The 21,346-nt window shown below is 38.0% G+C and overlaps 1 protein-coding gene across 1 annotated transcript; it reads right to left on the bottom strand.

Annotated features, from left to right (window-relative positions):
• Positions 1-8,927: 8,927 nt before the first annotated feature.
• CFAP95 (cilia and flagella associated protein 95) lies at positions 8,928-20,449 on the bottom strand. The gene is made up of 6 exons (XM_063295121.1): positions 19,720-20,449; positions 19,221-19,329; positions 18,207-18,328; positions 17,077-17,145; positions 14,354-14,411; positions 8,928-9,757 (listed from the first exon to the last, which is right to left on the bottom strand). The coding sequence occupies exons 1-6, from the start codon at positions 19,815-19,817 to the stop codon at positions 9,560-9,562; spliced, it is 654 nt and encodes a 217-aa protein (XP_063151191.1). The 5' UTR covers positions 19,818-20,449; the 3' UTR covers positions 8,928-9,559.
• Between the last annotated feature and the right edge of the window lie 897 nt (positions 20,450-21,346).

Here is a 21,346-nt window from a genome sequence, read left to right as displayed (position 1 = left end):
AAAGTCCAAAAAATGTGCTAAATGCTCAAAGTAATCGCTGAGGTAAATACTTCTAATCCTATTTCAAACCAGCTTTCTCTTTATTTCAGCATGGCCAAACTAAAAGCAAATTTTATGCACATAAACACACATATATACATATGTATACACAAATAATACCTTTTCAATATATATATAATTTTTATTTAAACAAAATTAAACAATAAAAACAATATAAATTTTGAAAGAGAAAAAAAGAAAAGTAATAAGTAAATGAAAAAAGTACAAAGAAAGAAAATAAAATAAAAGGCTTCTCATCTTCTTTACAGCAGTTACAAGTACATTTATATTTTACCCTCTCTCTCTAAGGTTACAACATAAACAAATAATACCTTTAAAAAACTTTTGTAACTGTAAAACCAAAATAAATGCATATAAAATTAAGGCCCAACTTGATATTTCATGGGCTGACATTTGAACAAGGAATGGTTTAAGATAAAAGGATTTTGATGGTGGTGTACCAGATGTACTCCCTTCAGATCCTGCAAATGTCCAGAGATACTAATTTTAAAAACACCAAAAATGAAGTTTGAAAAGTTTTCTATGTACTTATTTTCAGAATAAGAATCAGAGGCAATAGTTCTTCAATTGTTCAATGGGTCTTTGAGGTGAGAAAAAACTGGTGCTTGTTTGAGAAGATTTTTCTGCTTTGACAAATTATTTCCTTTTCAAAAAGAGCAAATAACTTGGGTTACTATTAATTCTGCACAATTAAATTATGAGAGTATTTAAAAATGGGAGAACATCATGGTATCTGAGGGGAGAAGAGTTCCACTTCTCTAAATTGTCCCCTTTCTCATCTAGTTCAGTTATCAAAGAGGATGTCAGGTTTATATTTTCCTATTTGAATCATTTTCTGAATTAATGTAAGAAATTATGTATTATTATTTATTTTGATTCTATTTTTGTATTATGTTTTGTTTCTAATCCTCTGTGCACTTCCCAAAATCACTCTTGTGAGATCGACAGTTACATAAATTGTATAAATAAATGAATACACAAATAAAATAAATAAATAAAATAGTGTTAGAGAGGTCCTTTTCCTCTTCATATTGGGTAAGGAGGTTGGACAGGATGTAGATGGCCATTTTGACCTCATAGTAACAGAAGTAAGCGGGAGGCAAGATGCACAACTAGAACAACTGCACAACATGATAATAAATGCCTGAATGAGAACAGAAAGGGATTTTGGTGGGAAAACATTCAAGTAGTTTTGGCAGGAAGAAATCTTGGCATGTTTCCAGACCTTTGGCGCAAATTGACTGTGCTGACACAAATGGCATTGTAGTGATTTTTTTTTTCACATCAAGTGAATTCTTAGATGAAAACTATCAATGGCATATTAGCAAAATGCACTGTTTCTGAGGAAAATATATAACATACTAAAGGATATACATCCAGAAAGACCCATCCCGTAGGAAGGAAAGCGATTGGCCATTACGTTCCTGAGACAGAAAGGTGGAAGGACACAGTATCAGGTGAATTGTTGACATGGTAGCCTACGGTCCGGGCAGAATACTTTGCCGGCTGTTATCAAAGCTTCTCGGTCCACACAGGTTTTTCTTAAGCCAGTTTAGAAGCAAGCTGCCATGAGCAGTAGCAGCTTAAATGAGCTGATGTTCAAGTGAGAAAAAAAAAAGACAGTTGAGAAGCTGAGGAAGCTGCCAACCTCCCCTCCAACAGAGTTCTTGCACTCTGCTGCAACAAGGCTATTAGTGGGGCTGAACTGGGTTGCCACTAGGCTGCATTTACTGAAAGTTGATATCCAGGCTGGGAGCAAATGGCTTGTAGTAAGGAAGATGAGAAGTCCTGGAACAAAAGGATGTTTAGTTCCCTCCACCCATTCTGGTTTACCGTGGATCTTTCCCCTCTTCTAAGTGGAGCAATCCTACTTAAACAAGGCTGAGAAGGGGACATTTCTTTAAAAGGAACTATCTCTGCTGTGCTGCTATGTACCTATCCGTTCCTTACTGCTGTTAGCAAGAAGTCATTTTAATAAGGGGGTTTAGCAGCACTATCAGTGTTGTTTAACATTATAGATTTAATGTTGGCATCATAGTACTGTAAAGGGTTCTTTAAATAATAATAATATTTAAATAATATTTAAATTTTATTATTATTATTATTATTATTATTATTATTATTATTATTATTATTATTCCTAAGAGGCAATGTCAGCTATGTAGGGAAAAAATGGCTGTGTTTGTACAATCTGCTAACCCATGGTGTACTGAACTTTAATTGACTGAATTCACTCAATTGTTTGGATTCAAGCATACTGAAACATTAACCTATCACACTGGCTAGATTAGCACACCATATCTTGTGCTACAAATTAATCAACAATTTTTAGTCTTGTATGGTATGCAAACCCTCCAATGTCTGTTTTTAGTATCCACTGAAAGAGAATTGAGAGCAGAATATACTAGCACTCAGTTTTTGCACTCAGTTATGTATGCATATCCAGAGGATGAAGAAATTGTCAGTTTCAGCCAATATCCCAGAAACATGATGTTGTAGGCAGTGGCCTCTCAGTGGACTTAATGGCCAATAAAATGGCTGAGTAATGAGTCAGTTAAACAGTTGGGTCTCACAGTGATGCTACAAATCAGCTAGAGCTGGTTGGAGAGAAAATTGAAAAGAGGTAGAAGAAAGTAGCAATCAACCATGAATGTGCCCCAAGTGACCAATTAGCTGAAGATTTCAAAGAAAGTAAAGCTTAAAAGTGGAACAAGTCCAAAAGAAAAAGAAATAAAGTCACTGACCTTATCAGGAGCCAGTGGGAAACAATGTGGCTGGGGACAGGTAAAGTTTCATCACATCAGTGAGGAGACAGCCTGAAGGTCCCTAGCCCATATCAGAGGCAGTCTTAATTCATCCTTTGCTGTTCTGGTTTAAAAGAAATGTTGTCCTTGTTCTCCTTTACTGACACAATTTTTGCCTTGGATACAATGCCCATGCTTCCTTATCCATGCTGTTGTTGACTTGGGGGATTCCTAGGGGGTTAAGATCAGCTCAGGCAGGTTCTGTTGGCTACTTTAAGCTGGTGTGAGCATCAACTGCCCAGCCTGGGGGAACTATGGGTCCTCCATGTGGGGGAGATGGGTGGTGATAAAAATATTATAAATAAATAAAATAAAATAAATAAAAAACTATCCTCCCAGGCTGTTTTGGTTTGGGGAGCAGAACAGTCTGGTTTTTTCAGGGTGAGCTCTCCCTATATAACTAATAAGTCTATAAGCTGATCCCCAGCTTGAATTAGCTGACTAGCAGCTGACCAACAGTAGCAGGAGGGAAGCAAGAGAAAGAGGGCTGTTTCTCTGCCACTTCATGATGCAACCCTCCCTTCATCTATCAGCTGTTGTTGAGATATATTTGGACATGGATTTAGTGTTCTTCTAGAATAATGTTAAACCCATGTTTAAAATTAGTCTGAATGGAAGGACACTGAACCCTGCCCAACTATTAGCTGATATCAACTGATATCAGGCTCCCTTTGAATACACCTATGTAAAACACTCGTAGAAAACCAGATTGAACTTTGACAGATGGCTAAAATTGCCAGTTTAGCCATCTGTCAAAACTTGCCTCCTTCCTATCAAGCTCCAGACCTATCCCACACCAAGGAGTGATTGGTGGGTGTTTTTTATCTCCTCATGGTTACCTGGGAGTAAAAATGGAGAAGAAGGGGATGGAGAAAGGGAAAAAAAAAGAGGTCCCATTGGCTTTGTAGACAGTGGTATAAACCTATAAACCTTGATTGGGCTGGGGGGGAGGCAGGACATGCCCAGCCTCCTTCAGAGCACTAGAGGGACCAGGATCATGGCTGCTCCCTGGTTGACTGGGTCATCAGCAGTCATGTGCTGCTGGTACATGGGGATGAATCAGTTAATTGGTGTGACAGCTAATTTGATCATGTGACCATGGCCATGGCCAATCAGCAAAACACATTCCAAAATAAAGCCAATTAAAGTTTGTCTCCCTTCCCACCCAGCCTCCAAAGGCAAGACACAGTGCACAGGCAATTCCTTGTTCCGTGCTGCCTCCCCACCCCACCTCCCTATAGACTGTTGCTTCATCTGGAAGCCTCCCAATTAAGATGTTTGGGAGTCTGTCCATAGGCACAACAGTGTGACTACATAAGAGACCACAGTGTTAAGTCTGTTTATCCTATACATAACTAATTGAAAGTAAACTCCATGGAGGGACTGCTCTCAGGTCATTGCACTTAGGGTTGCAACATTAAAGTAGCATGCCACTGGTTAAAAGGAAGCAACCCTATCAAAGAGTAAAGTCTATACTGCTGAGTATACAACAGCAATTTGTATATATATTTTTAAGTGAACCATATTAACTGAATCCTTATTTAAATGAAAATGTCACAAGCAGTTAAGTAATTGTGAAAATGACATCAGTGTATGTTGTCTTGGAATTCCTGAGGATTTTAAATAAATTCTGAATAACATTGTGGGTTCCATTAGCAATGTTTTGACTAACTCAGCTCTCAGTATCACTTCCTTATGCAGACCAGAAATATATGCAACAGTGGCAGATTCCAAATGTCATCCTGCTGTACTTAAACAAAACACTTGGCTTTTCTTTAGCATTTATTTTTGAGCCCAGTGCTGTGAATAGCAAAACATTTATATGTAACATTTTTCCATTCTCCTCCTTAATAACAAATGGCCTAGTGGAGCAAATGCGGTTGTCATAAAGCTGGCCTTTTTTTCTTTAACCATCTGTCCAAAAAAGTGACAAGCCTGTTTGGAGAAGGCAAGTTCATGTGGGTTTCAGGCCATTATACCTTGAAGGGAAAGATGCAATTCAGGGTGGCCTTCCCGTATGGTAGCTGGCTCAGGTTGACTCAGACTTCCATCCTTCCAAGGTCGCTAAAATGAGTACCCAGCTCGCTGGGGGAAAGGTATTTATGACTGGGAAAGGCAACAGCAAAAAACATCACAAAAGCGGCATCCCCCAAGGAGTCAGTAAATGACTCAGGGACTTTTCTTCTTCTTTCCTCCCATATTATTTTCACAATAATGAAAAATATTTTATTTCCAACTGACAATGCAAAGAGAAATGGAGGGTGGTGAGGGTGGCAGAGAGGATAATTGGGATTTCACTTCCTCCTATTCAGGATATAGCGTATACATGATGTTTGTCTACAGCCTGAAGTATTCTCAGTGACCCCTCCCACACTCATGGCTTGTTTTCCTTGCTACCCTCTGGGAAAAGGTTCCGCTGCATTCAATGTAGAACAGCTAGACTAGGTAATAGTTTTGTCCCCTGGTATATTAAACTCCTGAACTCTTAATAATCCCCTCTCATTTCATTGTGGCACATGTTGTATGTAGGACCGTGATATTTATTAGGGATAATGATTAGGGGAATGGAATGGTGAATATATATGTTATATATTATAGTATTTTTTTGTGAGCCAATTGCAATGGAATTTCATTTTGATGTGCACGTTGGTGTATAGTGGAATGACAATAAAAGCTTGTTCTGTTCTGTTCTGTTCTGTTCTGTTCTGTTCTGTTCTGTTCTGTTCTAAATAAGGATTGCACACAAGGTAGAAGCAAGGAAACTGAGAAGGGTTTGAAATTGATCAAATTAATGGTAATAGGCCTTGCTATGGTAACAAATACTGCTCCCAGTTCTGGATAACTTATTTCCCAGACTGATGCCATCAAGCTGTGAATTTTCCATTCTGTTTTTATGCCTGGTAGTAGTTACAGAAATATGCAGGTTGATGGGGAACATTTATCATCATATCATGATCCTGAGCTAGAGCCATGATTACAGCCTACCTCGTGGCGGTAAGGGTGGCAAAACGTAGTTATTTCTCCACCCTTATTGCATCTGCAGATAGCTGCCCAGCAGCTCTGTTTCAGGTGACCTGGACCCTCCTCAGAGGGAGTAATTCGGGGGTTTACCTTCAGGGCCGTTGTGAGGAATATGCGGAGCATCTGGCAGGTAAAGTCACTCACCTCCACTCTGCATTGAATTCCAGCCTTGATGCGAGGCCAGTGGAGGCTATGGGGTCTGAGTTTTGCATGGTTATCTGGGAGGAATTCAAGCATGTTGAACCTGAGGAAGTGGTCAGGGCTCTTGTAGCTGTTAGTTCGGCTACTTCTGTGTTAGACGTCCTGGCTGGTCAAGGCTGCCTGGGAGAGGACATGTGATTGGGTCTGGGTGTGGTTAATTCCTTTTTGAGGGAGGGGGTGGTCCTGCCAGGTCTTAAGCAGGCAGTGGTGCACCGCCTCCTGAAGGGGCCATCACTCGACCCAACTAATCTGAATAGTTTCCGTCCAGTCTGCAACCTCCCCTTTTTAGGGAAGGTTGTTGAGAAAGTGGTTACACGGCAGCTTCAGAGGGCTCTGGATGAAGTGGATTATCTAGACTCCTTTAAGTCAGGATTCAGGCTGGGATATGGCACTGAGACAGCATTGATCATGCTCTTGGATGACCTCTGGCGGGAGCGGGATGGGGGCAGTGCATCCATCCTTGTTTTCTTGACCTCTCGGCAGCCTTCAATACCATTGATCATGGTATCCTTCTGAACCGGCTTCGGGAGTTGGGGGTGGGCAGCACAGTGTTGCGCTGGGTCTCTTCCTTCCTCTGGACAGTTCCAGTTGGTGTTGATAGGAGGGGAGAGGTCCAGCCCATGGCTCCTACTTTGTGGGGTGCCACAGGGCTTGGTTCTCTTGCCCCTCTTATTTAACATCTACATGAAGCCACTGGGTAAAGTGATCCAACAGTTTGGGGTGAGGTATCATCAGTACGCCAATGATACCTAGCTTTATATCTTCATCCCGGGCTGTCTAAATGATGCCGTGGATGTTCTATCTCAGTGCCTGGAGACTGTAGGGGTCTGCATGGGGTGCAATGGGCTTTGGCTCAACCCAGACAAGATTGAGTAGCTTTGGGTGTTTGGGCCTTCCAATACCAAGGTTTTTCCATATTTGGTCCTGGATGGGGTGGCACTGCCCCAGACAGACCCGGTGGACAATCTGGAGGTCCTCTTGGACTCACAGCTCCTGCTGGAAGAACAGGTGGCAGCCATGGCTAAAAGGGCCTTTACACATCTTCAGGTTGTGCACCAGTTGCGCCCATTCCTGGACTGGGAGGCTCTACTCACTGTCACTCATACCCTCATAACCTACCATTTGGACTACTGCAAGGCACTCTACATGGGGCTGCCCTTGAAGAGCATTCGGAAGCTTCAGCTGGTACAGAATGCAGCTGCCTGGGTTGTAAATAGTGTCAGTTACTCAGCACATGTAACACCACTGCTTCGGGAGCTGCATTGGTTGCCGGTGTGTTTCCAGGTGTAATTCAAGGTGCTGGTTGCCATCTTTAAAGCCCTTCATGGCTTGGGACCGGGTTACCTGAGGGACCATCTTTTCCCAGTTGTCTCTACCCATCCAATCCAGTCTGGCAGGTTGGGCGTGGTCCAGGTCCCGTCAGCCAAGGAATGTCAGCTGGTGGGGACCAGGAGACATGCTTTTTCTGCCGTGGCGCCTGCCCTCTGGAACATCCTCCCTCCTGAGATTAGGATGGCCCTGACACTTTTGGCTTTTCGGAAGGCCTTGAAGACCTGGCAACAGGCCTGGGCCGGGGGTCCCAAGTGTGCAAAGGGCCCCATTTCATGGTTGTGTTGACACTGACGGATTTTAAAATCTCTTGGCTGCTATTTATATTTAATATCTTTTGTGTTGAGCACAGTATATAAACCTAGCCTATCTGCTAGAAAGAGTTGAATTTGAGAGTAAAAGTGTTGGGCAGAAAGCATCATACTTCAATTCCACTGTATACTGCTCTTCAGTTATACTGTCAGAACTATAATAAACACAGTAATACCTCATAATGCAAATGCAAAGATCAGAAGGGATGGTTGCTATGAAAACAGGCACAAACAACATTTAAGAATAGTTTGTTCCACACTTAACATATTTATCATCATCATTTTGGCTAGAAACACATACAAAAGATTTTTAGCATAACACTTTATCATAATGTTTATTTATGTACACTGTGTGTGTGAAGCTATAATCCTTTGGCCCAAGCCTATTTATGACTGAAGAAATTGCTTTGTCAAACTTCAGTGATGTACTGCCTTGGTAATTTATAAAATTTTAATCAGAAGATACCAAGTGTTCTTTCCTATATTAGCACCAATAGACAGATGTGAACAAGCAGCAGTAATCTGAGCTAGATCTGTGATTAGAATTTGCCACATATCATGTACATTACTGAGGTGGCAAGAAACTAAAGCAATAGTGACTTTAAAATACGGAGCATTTTCTCTCACTTTTCTCTAACTGAACATTCATATAAAATTTGTTCTCAGGCATTGAAGATTTGTTTTCTGACTTAATTATCTTCAGTAACAATACTTTTGAAGTTACTGAACTTATTCTGAACACAACTGCATGTTCCCCTAAGTCTACCTTGAAGATGTGTTACTAAGCGTCCTTTAAAGACTTGGCCTCCTGACGCAGCCTTCATCTTACCCACACCCATAACTGAGATCATTGAACTTAGGTTGCAGCTGGTGCTTTCCGTTTCCTCCCAACACAAGACTTGCTATATACATAAATTGTGGTGCTTCGATGATGACCACAGAAATGAAACAATTGGGGGCTGGAATCTGTCCAGCATCTACTGGCCATTTTTGGATGACTAAAATCAGCACTTGGAATTAATGGGAAAAAACACTATAAATCTCTTTTAAAATACAGTATAAAATACAGTATAATTTTACCTACATTTGAGATTATTATAAAGTATTCTTCAGCTGGTTAAGATAAATTAGCAGTGACCTTTCATTAGAGAAGTATGTTGGCTATATTTTTGTTTTGTAAAAAAGATTTCATACACTCCAGTAGCATCACATTAATTTATTTAAGAAGGCTAAAACAATTAAATGTTTCATTAATAGACTTTGGATCAACTTCAAAAGGAATCTTTCAGAAGGAATTACAATGCTTTCTTGAGATCCGTTGTAATATAGTCTTTGCTTAAGCTTTTATTTCTGAGTCAGCTGATTAGTACTTAGGCTCTTTCAGGCACTGCAAGCCTGAAAAGTAAGCCTGTGCATTCCCAGGCTCACTTTTGCAAATAATTGATGCAACTTTTTCAACTGTGTAATTACTGTAATGTCAGAGCAGCTGTCAGAGAAGACTGCAAATACTTATGCTGAAAATAAAACTGTTTATATCCTTGCAAAGAAAATAGGAAAGAACTATTGCTCTGAGACATACGCTGAAAAGTCCCATATCTCATCCTTGGTACCAGTTATAGAGAAGTGTTCAGTTGTTGGTATTTGGAGTATTTTTAAAATCAAGTAGCAGGGAAAAGTAATACAGTTCCAATTTAAGATTCCTCTGTACAAACTTACAGATTGGTGCTCAGACTAAATATTATAAAAGCTGCAGTGCTATTTAAACGATTAATTCTGTTAACAAAAATTAATATATATGAATACACTTTAATTTTGTAGAGTCACTACTAATGCTTAAGAATTAGCTTCTTCCACATTTATTGGTATAGGATTAGTAACAGGAAATACTTTCTGCTTTAGATCTTCATTAGCATATACTCCACTTTCATCTTGCCACGTGTTGATCCCATGTCTTCTGTAATCTGCTGTATCAGTAAACTGCGAATGACATTTTCTGTGTACTACAGAGTATCCACCTATATCAGGTACAACCTAAACAAAGATATTAATGTATGCTATTACTCAAGAAAGTTCTGAGGAGCAAACTTTAACAAAGGCAGTACTGTATACCAAAAATAAATTTAATCAGTTGATACATCTCTCTTCCAGTAACATTTTGATTATTAAATCACTTGGCTCAAATTAAGAAATGTGCATGGGAAAAGCAATGTGTGTGGCAACATTTTTAAACAGATTTTCCCAGAACAGCAGATCTGATGTATATGATTTTCAGTGTCTAAAAGAACCAATTATAATATTACATAGTACAATCCTGTTTGCAAAATCAGCATAATCTCTGCTACCTATGAAAAATACATGGCCTCTATCACAGCCTTTCTCAACTTTTTGACCCTGGAGGAACCCGTGAAATATTTTTCAGGCCCCAGGGAACCCGACATGTTCAGGTTCAAGTATAGGCCAGAAGTTACAAAATTATTATATTTGTTTCATGTGTAGGCCTGTATATATGCATTAACAGTGCTTTTAAACTAAACATAAAGAATGAAACTTACCTCTTTAAATGAGAAGTTGCCCGAAACTGAAATAATTTTTAAAATAAATTGTGATCTCCCAGGGAACCCCTAGTGACCTCTCACAGAACCCTAGGATTCCACAGAACCCTGGTTGAGAAACCCTGATCTGTCATTAAGATATATTATGTAAATATTATATATATAATATGCTAAAGACCCAGTAGCCCAAAAAGAAAAAACAGGAGTCATCTACAACATTCAAGACACAATGAAAACTCCTTAATCTCACAACACATGGACAAACTCAACTATAGTTTCAACTGGGAAACTGTGAGCATCCTAGACCAAGCTAAATCCAAAAACGCTAGGGATATAAACAGGGAGCAAATCCCACACTCATCAGCACGGATGATGTTACCTGTCAGGTAATGAAACGGCTGTAGAAGAAAATGAAAGGTTTTTTTTCAATGGCAAAAAGTTTTTAGTGTGCATGTAAATTTCTGAAAGAAAAATCAGTATTATCTTTCACTTGATCAGTCCCATCCTGAGGGTAATCTGCATGACCCGCTTGCCTCAGCATGAAAACAGCCCCCTAATATTCCTCAAGGACCTGAATGTCATCGTCAGACACCCACAGCCCATGGCGAAGGAAAACTTTACTTCCTTGTTCTGCTTCAAGACTGGGGCTTATGGGCTTCTGCTGGCCCAAACAGTGCTGTGCACTCTATCTGCACTGCTTCCTTTCATCAGTGATTGAAGCCCATGTCATTCTGGTGCTCTTAACTGTCAGGTAAGCATGCTAGGAACAGAACTTCCCAGTTCAGTTTCAGTTTATACTTTCATTACAAGTTACTTGTTTTGGGAGAGTGATCTGGTATTGCCTATGTTTGACCAGTAAATTAAGAGAAGAATTTTTATAGAACATAAATAAATTATTCTTGCGTAAGACTTAAGGGATGCACAGACAGCACCCCCACAAAAATGCCACAATTATTGGAAAAAATATTCAAAAAATTTGCACCTCTTATAAATTATGTAAGATAATTATTATTTCATAGCAAACAGTGGCCTTTTTGAAAGCTTTATTTTTCTATAAGTGTTTATGTCTCCCATTTAAAATAGTAAATGGGAATTCTAAGTACTAGCAACATGGTTTCTGCTATTTAGATTTAGTTCTAATGGAAAGAGGAATCAAACCTGATATAAGTGAATGAATTAAATAATGTCATCTGGTGGGACTCGAAGCACCGCTTCTCTGTCACAGGGCCTGCCCTCTTGTGAGTCTCCCACTATGCAAGGGGGAACTGGGAGGGGGGTGATTTTGTCTGAGTGTATGTGTTGTTTTCTCTCTTTACTGTTTCTTTTTATTGTTTGTGAAGCCAATTTAATGGCCTGCTAGAACCACTGAAATGGAGCAGAGCTTATAACGCAGCTGAGAAGCTGACACAGAAAAAGAAAATTATCTTAGATAGCTTCAGTGAGCATGCCAGAGAAAAACAGGTTATTGATCTTACACATTCAGCCCCCCCAAGCATAAAGAATCACATGCTTAGACAGATTAGGTTAAGATAAGAAAAAAAAGAGTCTTACTGACTTTATTCTTTGTTGTTCTGTTACATCCATCTTGGTTGAAAAGATGAAATTCCTTTGTTCTTCTTTTCTTTCTAAATACATAGTTTGCCCTAAACTCTTAGCCTTATAGCTGCTAAGAGCTGTATGGAAGAAAGGGGCAGAATCCTTCATCAAGGCCCGAGCACATAGCCCTGATGAATGGAGAGCAGCATCCATGCTGCCTGCTTGATTGGTGGAAGAAGGGGGGAGAGAGAAAGAGGAAGTGGGAGTGGCAACAAACAGCTTCCTCAGAGTTGCATTGTGGGACAACTCAGTTTACATGCTAATTCACATGCAAATGAGGCATGCTGGATTTGCCAGGACTTCCAACAGTTTGTTGGTTTCTTTTTTCTAAAACCATGGAAGTTGCCCAGACTCATCTTGGAGTTGACCAGCCTTCTAAACCCCATTAAATAAATAAATAAAACCAGACCCAGTACAAAGCAGGAAGAGTAAGCTGTAATGTTCACCATTCATGAGAAAAGCAGGTTTTTCAAAAAGAATTGTAAAGGGCTTAGGGATAGATGGATCTTTTTTCTTTGTCTAGAATAGATGGTAGAAAGGCTTGGGTAATGAAAGAGCAGAGAGGCTGAGGGCTGGGAGGTGACATGGAAGTATATCCAGGAGGCATTAAGTTCAAGCAAGCAAGGTATCTAATTCCCAGGAGACTCAGGAGGCAGGTAGTTAAAGAAAAATGAAAAATACCACCAGTGGATTAAGAAATAAGGATGTGTGGGGACAGAAATTGTGAAATAGTGAATTAGGTAGGGCTGGAAAAAACAGGGAGGGACTGGGAAATGGGAAATACCTTTTCTACATTAACTTAAAAAAATACATTTACAGATGGGGGAAGCTAATGTTCCTGTAATAAGAACAAAATGTTCCAATTCTTTAATAAGAACAAAATGTTCCAAGGATGACCATGTGTGAGAGAAAGAGATCTTCCATCAGAATAGCTAAAGTTTTGTCAGTGCAGTTATATTTTTCTTTTTGGGTTGCCATGGTTACAAAAATAATGGCCACAATTATCACCCTATTAGACCCCTAATTTATAAACAAGGAATCCAGACTGAATCATTACACAACAATATGCTTCCTTCCTCATTTACTGCCTTTGTATAGTAGGAAATGTTCACTTCTTTAAAAGATCATACATAAACACAGAGAAACACAACATTCTCCTGGTGTTTTTAATTGTATGAGTTTTATTATATAATTAACATTTTTCAGAATCATAAAAGTAGATGCCAATAAACAATAAAACAATTTTGTAATCCAAATAAGAATCACTGCCATAGGTTTGATTTTGAGATACACCAGACAGAGACAAGGAAATACATTCTTCTACAAATGGTACTAGAAAAATAATACAAACCAAAGATTTTTAACAGCAAAAGCTTTCCATTATTCTTTTATTTCTATTTTACTATTTTGCTTTCTAATTTCCATCTTCTACCTTATATTCTATCTCATTTTATGTTCTACCTTATTCATCATTTATAGTCATATATAGCTTATCTGTGGTTTCTAGTACAGTCCATAGTTCTATGTCTTATAGCTTTAAGTTTGTATAGTTCTATTCTGCTTTATTTGTACTTTGATTTCTCCTCAATGTAACTCTTTTGTTCTTCTGGGTCTTCAGGCCTATCCCTGGCCCTCCCCAGTTTCCCTGTTCCATAGTCACCTGTATGGCTTGTTAGGTGCTAGGAGGACTGGGGCTATTTCAGACTCCCTCAGATTCCCTCCCTGAAGCTGTCTTGATCATGAAGGCTGGTCCCCTCTGGATATTTAAGGGTTGGGGATGGTGGGGACGCTGCTGACGCTACTCTGCTGTTTCCCATGTTTTAGGGCACTCTGTCTGCTGGCCCCAGGCCTCCGAGTCTCCAGCACCTGGGTTTCTCAATCCCTCTTCAGGGTGCGATGCTGCAGCTGTTGTTCTTCCCACAGCTGCCTCATTTCCATTACCAAGGCTCTCCTCCACACTCCACGCTTTCCATTTGGTTCTTTATTCTTCTTTCACCATTTCTTTTCCAGATTTTTTTGCTCTTTCTCCAAATACTGCCATGCCTTTTGTTGCACCTCAGCCCTCTTTCAAAATGGAAAGGCAAGGCCCTTAAAGAGAGCAAGGGAAGGAGAGGTGCAGACATTCTGGCCATGGCGCATTTTTCCTTCCACAATCACACTTCGGTTGTGAAGACAATAATGCAAATTTATCCCTTTTTATTTTTTAAGAAAACAGCAAACGTGTATATCCATCTTTTGTACAATACTGAAATACGTAGCAGGGCAACACTGCTAACATGCCCATAAGATAAGCCAAACTCAAATATTGTACTACAGATTTTGAACATTGCTTAACTGTTTTCAACATAAAATCTGCTCAATTATAGAGCTCCAACTAACATCTCAGTGTCAATTGCCATAATAATCGCCCAGTAGAAGTTCCTTATTAAAACCATGTTTTGCATGACATGCCATATTCTTTCTATTCCCATATACTTACATATGGTGCAAAGTCATATGGTGGAACATAGTCTATTCGGTATGTTGTATCCAGAAACCTGTAAAACATAAACCATGTAGTAAGACTAGTTCTACACTATTTTTTTTTACTACAATTGAAAATACAGGTAATCTGTTTCTTAGAAATCAAAACCAAAGTGATTTTCCGCAAGTGTATCCAAAGCAATTAAAATATACTCTGGCCACTGTTATATCTCCCTGTTATAAATTATTTCTGTATAGGTCAGCTTTTCTTATTTTTATTTAGAGAAAACATGCTATACGATTGAATGTATAAAACATACATGTTTTCAAACATCTATCTGATTAATTAAAATAACATACAATGACAGATTGGAGTATTCCTAGATGGTTGCGAATGTTTCTGAATAGGAGAATTACATACATATGAGAAGTCCCACTGTTTACATTGAATTAAATATTTCTACACCCTGAAGTTCTCACTAGGGTTTATAAGCAGACAGAATAAATGTTCTACTGCCCTAGCCATTAGACAAAATTAAAATTACGCCCAGTTCTTCAGATCTATAGGACAATCACCACAGTACAAGGATTTATGAAGTTGGATTTGAGATATGTTTAAAGTTTTCATAGCTCTGAGTACCAAAAGAATATGTGGCAGACAAATTTTCATCTAATCTCTCTCTACTCTCTTCCTTCACACACACTCAGTTCAATTCTAGTATTAGAGAATGGCTAGGGAAAGATGTGCAATGTTACAAAGCATAAGAAAGTAAAATACTGAAGAGTTTGTCTTCTTTGATCAAATACTCATTTTGATATAGGAATTAGACCTCATTTAGTACTTTACCTGATATATGAAAGAAGGAAACATGAGTACAATAAATGTGGCTTCTCGTATCACTTCTAGTTAGGCCCTATGATAAAACCTTTGGTGGTTACTAGTACATGTTTTGCAAGAGACCATGCCAATACATAAAACAAAACATACCCTTATCATCTTGTAATAAGATCATTTTGTACCGCCTTTTCTTTGAAATATTACCTCACTTAAATTTCAGTTCCAAGCCAGTGACAAAGTTTTTGAAACAAGTTCAATCAAGGCAGATGATCCATCTCTTGCAAGCATAATAAAACTTAGTTTTCAGGAACTGGGAAGGGAACTTATGGCAGCTGGACTTGCCTCAGCTTTATATTCTTTTTCTTCCTCTGATCTGTTTATTATTATTCCTAGAGCAAATACAACTGTATCATATTTCTATGGAAACAGAACCGGTCAACAATTCTAGCCCAATTTACAAACATTACCCAGTTACTGCGAAGAAGAATGTCAGTGATGTTGAAAAAGGTGGGGATGCATTCTGTGCCCCAGCAGCCTGCCATGGCTTCAGAAATATACTTCATGGCTTCAGAAAATTGTTTTTTCTTCTGCTAGGAGATCTGGACTTCAAAAATCCAGACAACTACTTGATCACAATAAAGATTGCTGCCATCTGGTGGTTATCTAGATTTTTGCATCCAAGTTCTGGTAGCTCTATTTTTGCAGGCAATGTACCATACTCCAAAAAGTCAGGCTGACCAACTTTAGGCACCCTTAGAAGCCATCCTGGCTTCAAGCCTAGCTTATTATTTCTAACAGCAGGACAGAGAAATGCAATCCTATTAATTCCCCTGTTAGCAGTGACCTTTAATACTATAACACATGATATATGTATTTCTGTAGCATCTTTGTGGATTAGTATAATATCAAGGGTTCTACTCTTATTTTCAGAACTGGTATAAAAAAATGGAGAAGTACTTGGTTCCTTAGAATTGTTTCAAGGGTTCTTATACTGCTTATTTAGTTTCTCATGTTATATAATGCAGTAGTAAATTAGTCATTATGCTGTTGATAATCAGTAGCTTTCAACACCTTCTTTGTGTTGAAACAAATGTGCAAACAAAAAATACCTTGACAACTAGAGGTGTGCACTGATTATAAATTTTTGTTTTCACTTAATTTAGTAACACAGAAAAAGAGGTCCCTTCGACCAAATCAAAGGAAACCTTGAGTTTGCAGAAGAATGTGCCTCCAGCATTCCCGCAACACCAACTGCAAAGTAGAGGTAGCTCAGTGTAAAAAGCCAAACATCCCAGTAGTGGTTTTTTGTTGAGTGGAGCAGCTGCAAGCGAGCAGCCCAGCAAATAAAAACCTCCCCAGAGAGCTGGGGGGAAAATCAGCACACAGAACGTTGTCTTTATTTCTGATATTTCTTTCTGATCCCTCCCATCTTTCTCCAAAACGTTGAATGCGCTTGCAAGTTCAACCAGAGACATGTGAAACTTGAGTTTACAGCACAGTGGCTATGCAGTTCAAATCCAGTGGGCTGTTGTGAGCAAAGCTCCCTAAGAACAGAATCTCCCAATTGTCTAAGAACATTTCCAGGCATTGTGTTTAATTATTAGTAGCAAGAGAAAGAGGTACATGAGAAGTCATGAAGTCTGCATGAAAATATCCTCCTTACTTTAATTTGATTGAAAATAAGGGACATATTATCAATTTTCCAGTACAAAAGAAAAACACTAAAACAATTGAAACTGAAGTTTAAGTGTCAAGAATAAAATAATCAGATACTTTTAAGTACCAAGGTAGTGTTATCAGATACAAATACTGTATAGGAACTTTGATCATGTTACAGGTCACAACAAGTATCTGAACTTCATAGTAAAACTTAACTAATTATCATATATGTATATACAAACATTTTAAACTTCTCTGGAGGGTGACATGGCAATACAGCACCAAAACCTGTTTCAGGTAGTCCTGTCTCCCTGAGGGAAAAAAGAGACAGCTTTCAGACTGAAAGAAAAATTAAAAGAAAATGCAAGCTTTATTTTAGATCCAAGTGGCAATGCAAGATAGACAGATAGATATAAGTCTAAATTAGTTCATTGGGATTTACAAAGGAAAAAGTGTATGGGAAAACTATTAGTTTTAGAGAAATAGAGAATACTATTATGTCTTTTATGTAGATCATTTTTTTTATAACATACGGAAGTTTTTCATTTCTTTACACTGCATTGCTGTACTGTCCTCTACTGGATGAAATGTGCCAAACTGTTTCAAGCATAGTAAAAAAATCATTATTACATTAACTTTGTAGTTGTTTTCAGGATAAATATAATGACTAATGTCAGTTATTGTTTTCCCTTTTTATTTAATGCTTTGTGAACTTTTATTAACTGTAAGATATATCAGAGATTAGATGGAGTAATTCTTAAAATACAGGATTAATTGCTCTCAATGTTTTTGAAAACAAACAGAAGGTAGAAAGAAATAAGGATAGAAGGTAGAAAGAAATAAGGGGAGAAAAATATATTCATGATGTATTTTATATGATATTCAGTATTATCTGAATTATGATTATAGATGCAGAAATATCAGAAACTAGACAACCCGTGACCCATTGGATCATCATTTCAGAGATATTTCCTTATCAGATTTCTCAATGCCTTCAACAATGGCAGAGCTTCTAATGTACTGGAAAAGTTCTTAAAAATTCAGGGAGAGATGTATCTGCCTTGAAAGTAGCCAGTGTTGAACTGTATAGCACAGACAAATATCAGGAGTTGACCATAGGAAATGTTTTATGACATTTTGTATTACATCATAAAGTGTTTTATGATAATTTTTATGTCATAAAATGTTTTATAAAATTTGCCAAATTTCTATTCCACAGGAATCATGGATCCTGGATTTTGAACACATTCTGTAAGTTAGCCCACTTGAGGTACCTTGGTCCAAAAATTGTTGCCCTATGATGCACTGTTTTGCCCAGTTAAAGGTTACAAAGTATCAAACAGACACAAGAGTTTTAGTAGTATATAGATACCTATCAACAACAATTGTGTGAAAACCATCTTCATCCAGCATAGGTTTCCAAATCTCTAGTTCCCTATATTCTTTTTTGGTACAGGGAGAAGACAGATGATCTTGATACGTTGTTATCCATTTCTAAAAGTAAATGTAAGAGCAAGGAATCATTAAAGAGTTCCAGTGCAGTGCAAAAATAAAAATTTAAAAAGTACTTTAATAACCACCACTTCATTTCTGTTGGAACCCTGGATGTATGTCTTTACTCTTATAATTTATACACTTCCAGTCCAATCAACATTTTTTAAACCAATTAGTGTGTATCACAAAAATACATTATATGCTCTATTCTTTCTGTTATAACATCACATTTTTGGCTGCCCAGTAGTAAATCAAATAATATATAAAAGGAGTCGATTATTTTCTCTTCATAAATAAAACATCCCAGAGCTATCTCTTCATGGCTGAAAATAAACATTGCAACTAAACTATAATAAAATATCTACCAAATCACACAATCCAAGTTTTTGAGATACTCTTGAAATCATTGGTGCTGGTTGATATTAATGTAGGTGATTTTAATACCAATATCTTGAGTTCTCTAAAATCTTTATGCAATATTTATTAACTTAATAAAAGAGAGCCAGTTTGGTCTAATGGTTAAGGTGCTGGGCTAGAAACCAGGAGACTGAGTTCTAGTCCCTCCTTAGGCCTGAAAGCTGGCTGGGTGACCTTGGACCAGTCCCTCTCTCTCAGCCCAACCCACCTCACAGGGTTGTTGTTGTGGGGAAAATAGGAGGAGTAAGGAGTATTTGGTATGTTCATCACCTTGAGTTATTTATAAAAATAATAAAGGCGGGATAGAAAATAAATTAAAAGTAAATTAAATTAATAACAATATATGGGTGTCTTCCATGAATCCCTGTGCTGTGTGGCGGTATATTGATGAAGTAAATAAATAAATATGAATATTACATATCAAAATATCAAGCAAATATGCTGGGTGAAAATTACAGACAAGTAGCTATCTTACTTGATCCATGGTTCCAAGTCTCCAGTAAGTAGACCGGCATAAGTTTTTAGAACCCAAATTAATTTCATGTATATCATAATCCTTGGGTTCAGTCTCTCTCTTGTAAAACCTTTAAATCATAAGAAATAAATAATAATAAAACATGTTTTAAAAGTTACTAATATGTACACTACTAATGAGATAATATACAACAGTCAAACCCGAATGATATGTGTATGTGCAGAGCTGATCACATTTCTATTTCAAGCAAGTTCCATACAAGAGAACTTCTCAAAAAGTTTTAAAGCTTCTAAATGAATCTGAAATCAGAAAGAAAATAAAAACAAAAATTTGGAAGAGAGTCAACTTCAAATATTATTACTACAGAACAGTTAAGCTTCAGATTGAAAACAGCCAAAATAAATGACTTGAGTTCTGTGGCTTAGCTGCATCTGGTGGTTATAAAAGAAGAGAATGGTCTTAAATCACAGCAGACCAGTAAACAATACTTTTTTCTTACCAGCGATACACAAGAGTGGGTCTCCCATAATATGCTGAATTGGAGCGCAAAGTCAGCGCTCCTTTGCGTTCCATTACATCTGGAGGGCCTAATTCCATCTTCAGATGATTTTGGATTTTCACTGCTTTTACAGGGCCACTGTACTGAAATTACTGAGTATTATTTCTCCTACTGCAGGATAGTTCACAGCAGAATATTCACACTCACTCCAGATTAGTGTATAATTACTAACAACAGCTTAATCCTGAGACCAGCACTACATTCCCTCTGTACTACTTCTCAGAGCTCCAAGGTTTCACCAGCTTATTCTCTCAGTCAACAAAAGAAATGAGCAGCAGGCAAGCAGCTTTCAGAGCCTTCATTCTCTGCTGGCCATATTAGTCTCCATGGTGACCACTGATGCTATAGAGGAAGATAACAAACCTCAAAATCATTCCACCAAGAGGCTGGAACTACTTTTTGGTCTATTCATTGTAAGTGAAGGGGCAAGATAAAAATAATTCCCACAATGTAATCCTATGAAAATTTCCAAAATGTGAGATATAACCACCAAGCTTGCAATGAAGCCTTATTGAGCTGGAATTGTGAAAAATAGCATATACCATATCATGCCCATTACTGCCCATGTTGGTCATGTTGAATTCAACTCTTTCTTCTGTAAATAATCAAAGTACTGTATGTCTCTTGCAGAACTTAATTTTTAAAATGAAAAGCACTAGAATTCTCTTTTGCCTGAAAAGCAAACTCACAGCTTTAAAATTTAGGGCTCCCAAATCTGGACTGCAAAAATCCAGAGGACCACTAGGGAAAAGCAAATCATAGGACTTTAATCATAGGACTTTCTGTATCGTTTTGCTGCTATCTAATGGTCATCTAAAGTTTTGCAGCCCTATTTTAGAAGCTAACCACCACGATAGTAATACTCCTTGGCAAACAGAGTTCACACTGAATGTGCTTACATATATTGTTATCTTAAAAGGAAAAACTTAATTTTTATTAAATGAAAAAAAGCTGTGGCCCAACAGAGCCTGTGCAGCCATTAGCTTCTTTTCTAGGCGTGGCAGCTCCAGAGATAATTTTCTGCCTTTATATATATTGTAAATGATTTACTTTGGTTTACTATAGAAAAGAAACACTGAATAAAAACAGATACTAGCAGATTAGAAAGGATTCATGTGATAGCCTCATGGATGAAAAAAGGCTCTGTAAGTGATAAAAAGGCATTGAGCCTGAAGTTGTATTTGCTACAGTTATTCACTTGCTTATTGAAATCTCTCTTACTCAACTCAGTGGAAAATAGACCAAAAAGGACATGTTTGGTTTGTATTTATTGCTAATCTGTATTAGGTCTGGAAATGAGATGCAATATCTTTCCTCTGATACATTATAATCAACTCTATACTGAGTACATAAGAGCTCCCTGGTGTCATGTTCACTGTTTCAATGTACACTGTACATCGTAACGTTTCACATACCATCGTGCTGATGCGCGTTTCTGTTGGGTGGGAGCTGCTGTGAAACCTTGTACCAAGCTCTGTATCTATGTTCATTACAATGGAATGTGTTTGGGTTATGTGCTCTGTTCAAGGACTTTTCCCACAGACCATCAGAAGCCGTTAGGAGCACC

Source organism: Candoia aspera, chromosome 2 (assembly GCF_035149785.1).
Source record: "Candoia aspera isolate rCanAsp1 chromosome 2, rCanAsp1.hap2, whole genome shotgun sequence".
Classification (NCBI taxonomy): Eukaryota; Metazoa; Chordata; class Lepidosauria; order Squamata; family Boidae; genus Candoia; species Candoia aspera.
The sequence above is the reverse complement of the archived record's forward strand: the minus strand, read 5'-3'. Positions and strand labels throughout refer to the sequence as shown.

Excerpts from the sequence above, each read along its gene's own strand:
- CFAP95 (XM_063295121.1), bottom strand. The coding sequence starts at position 19,817 with ATGGAATTAGGCCCTCCAGATGTAATGGAACGCAAAGGAGCGCTGACT. Across the intron at positions 18,329-19,220 it reads GACTTGGAACCATGGATCAA|AAATGGATAACAACGTATCA; the intron begins GTAAGATAGCTA and ends ATTTACTTTTAG. Across the intron at positions 17,146-18,206 it reads CACACAATTGTTGTTGATAG|GGAGACAGGACTACCTGAAA; the intron begins GTATCTATATAC and ends TTTTTCCCTCAG.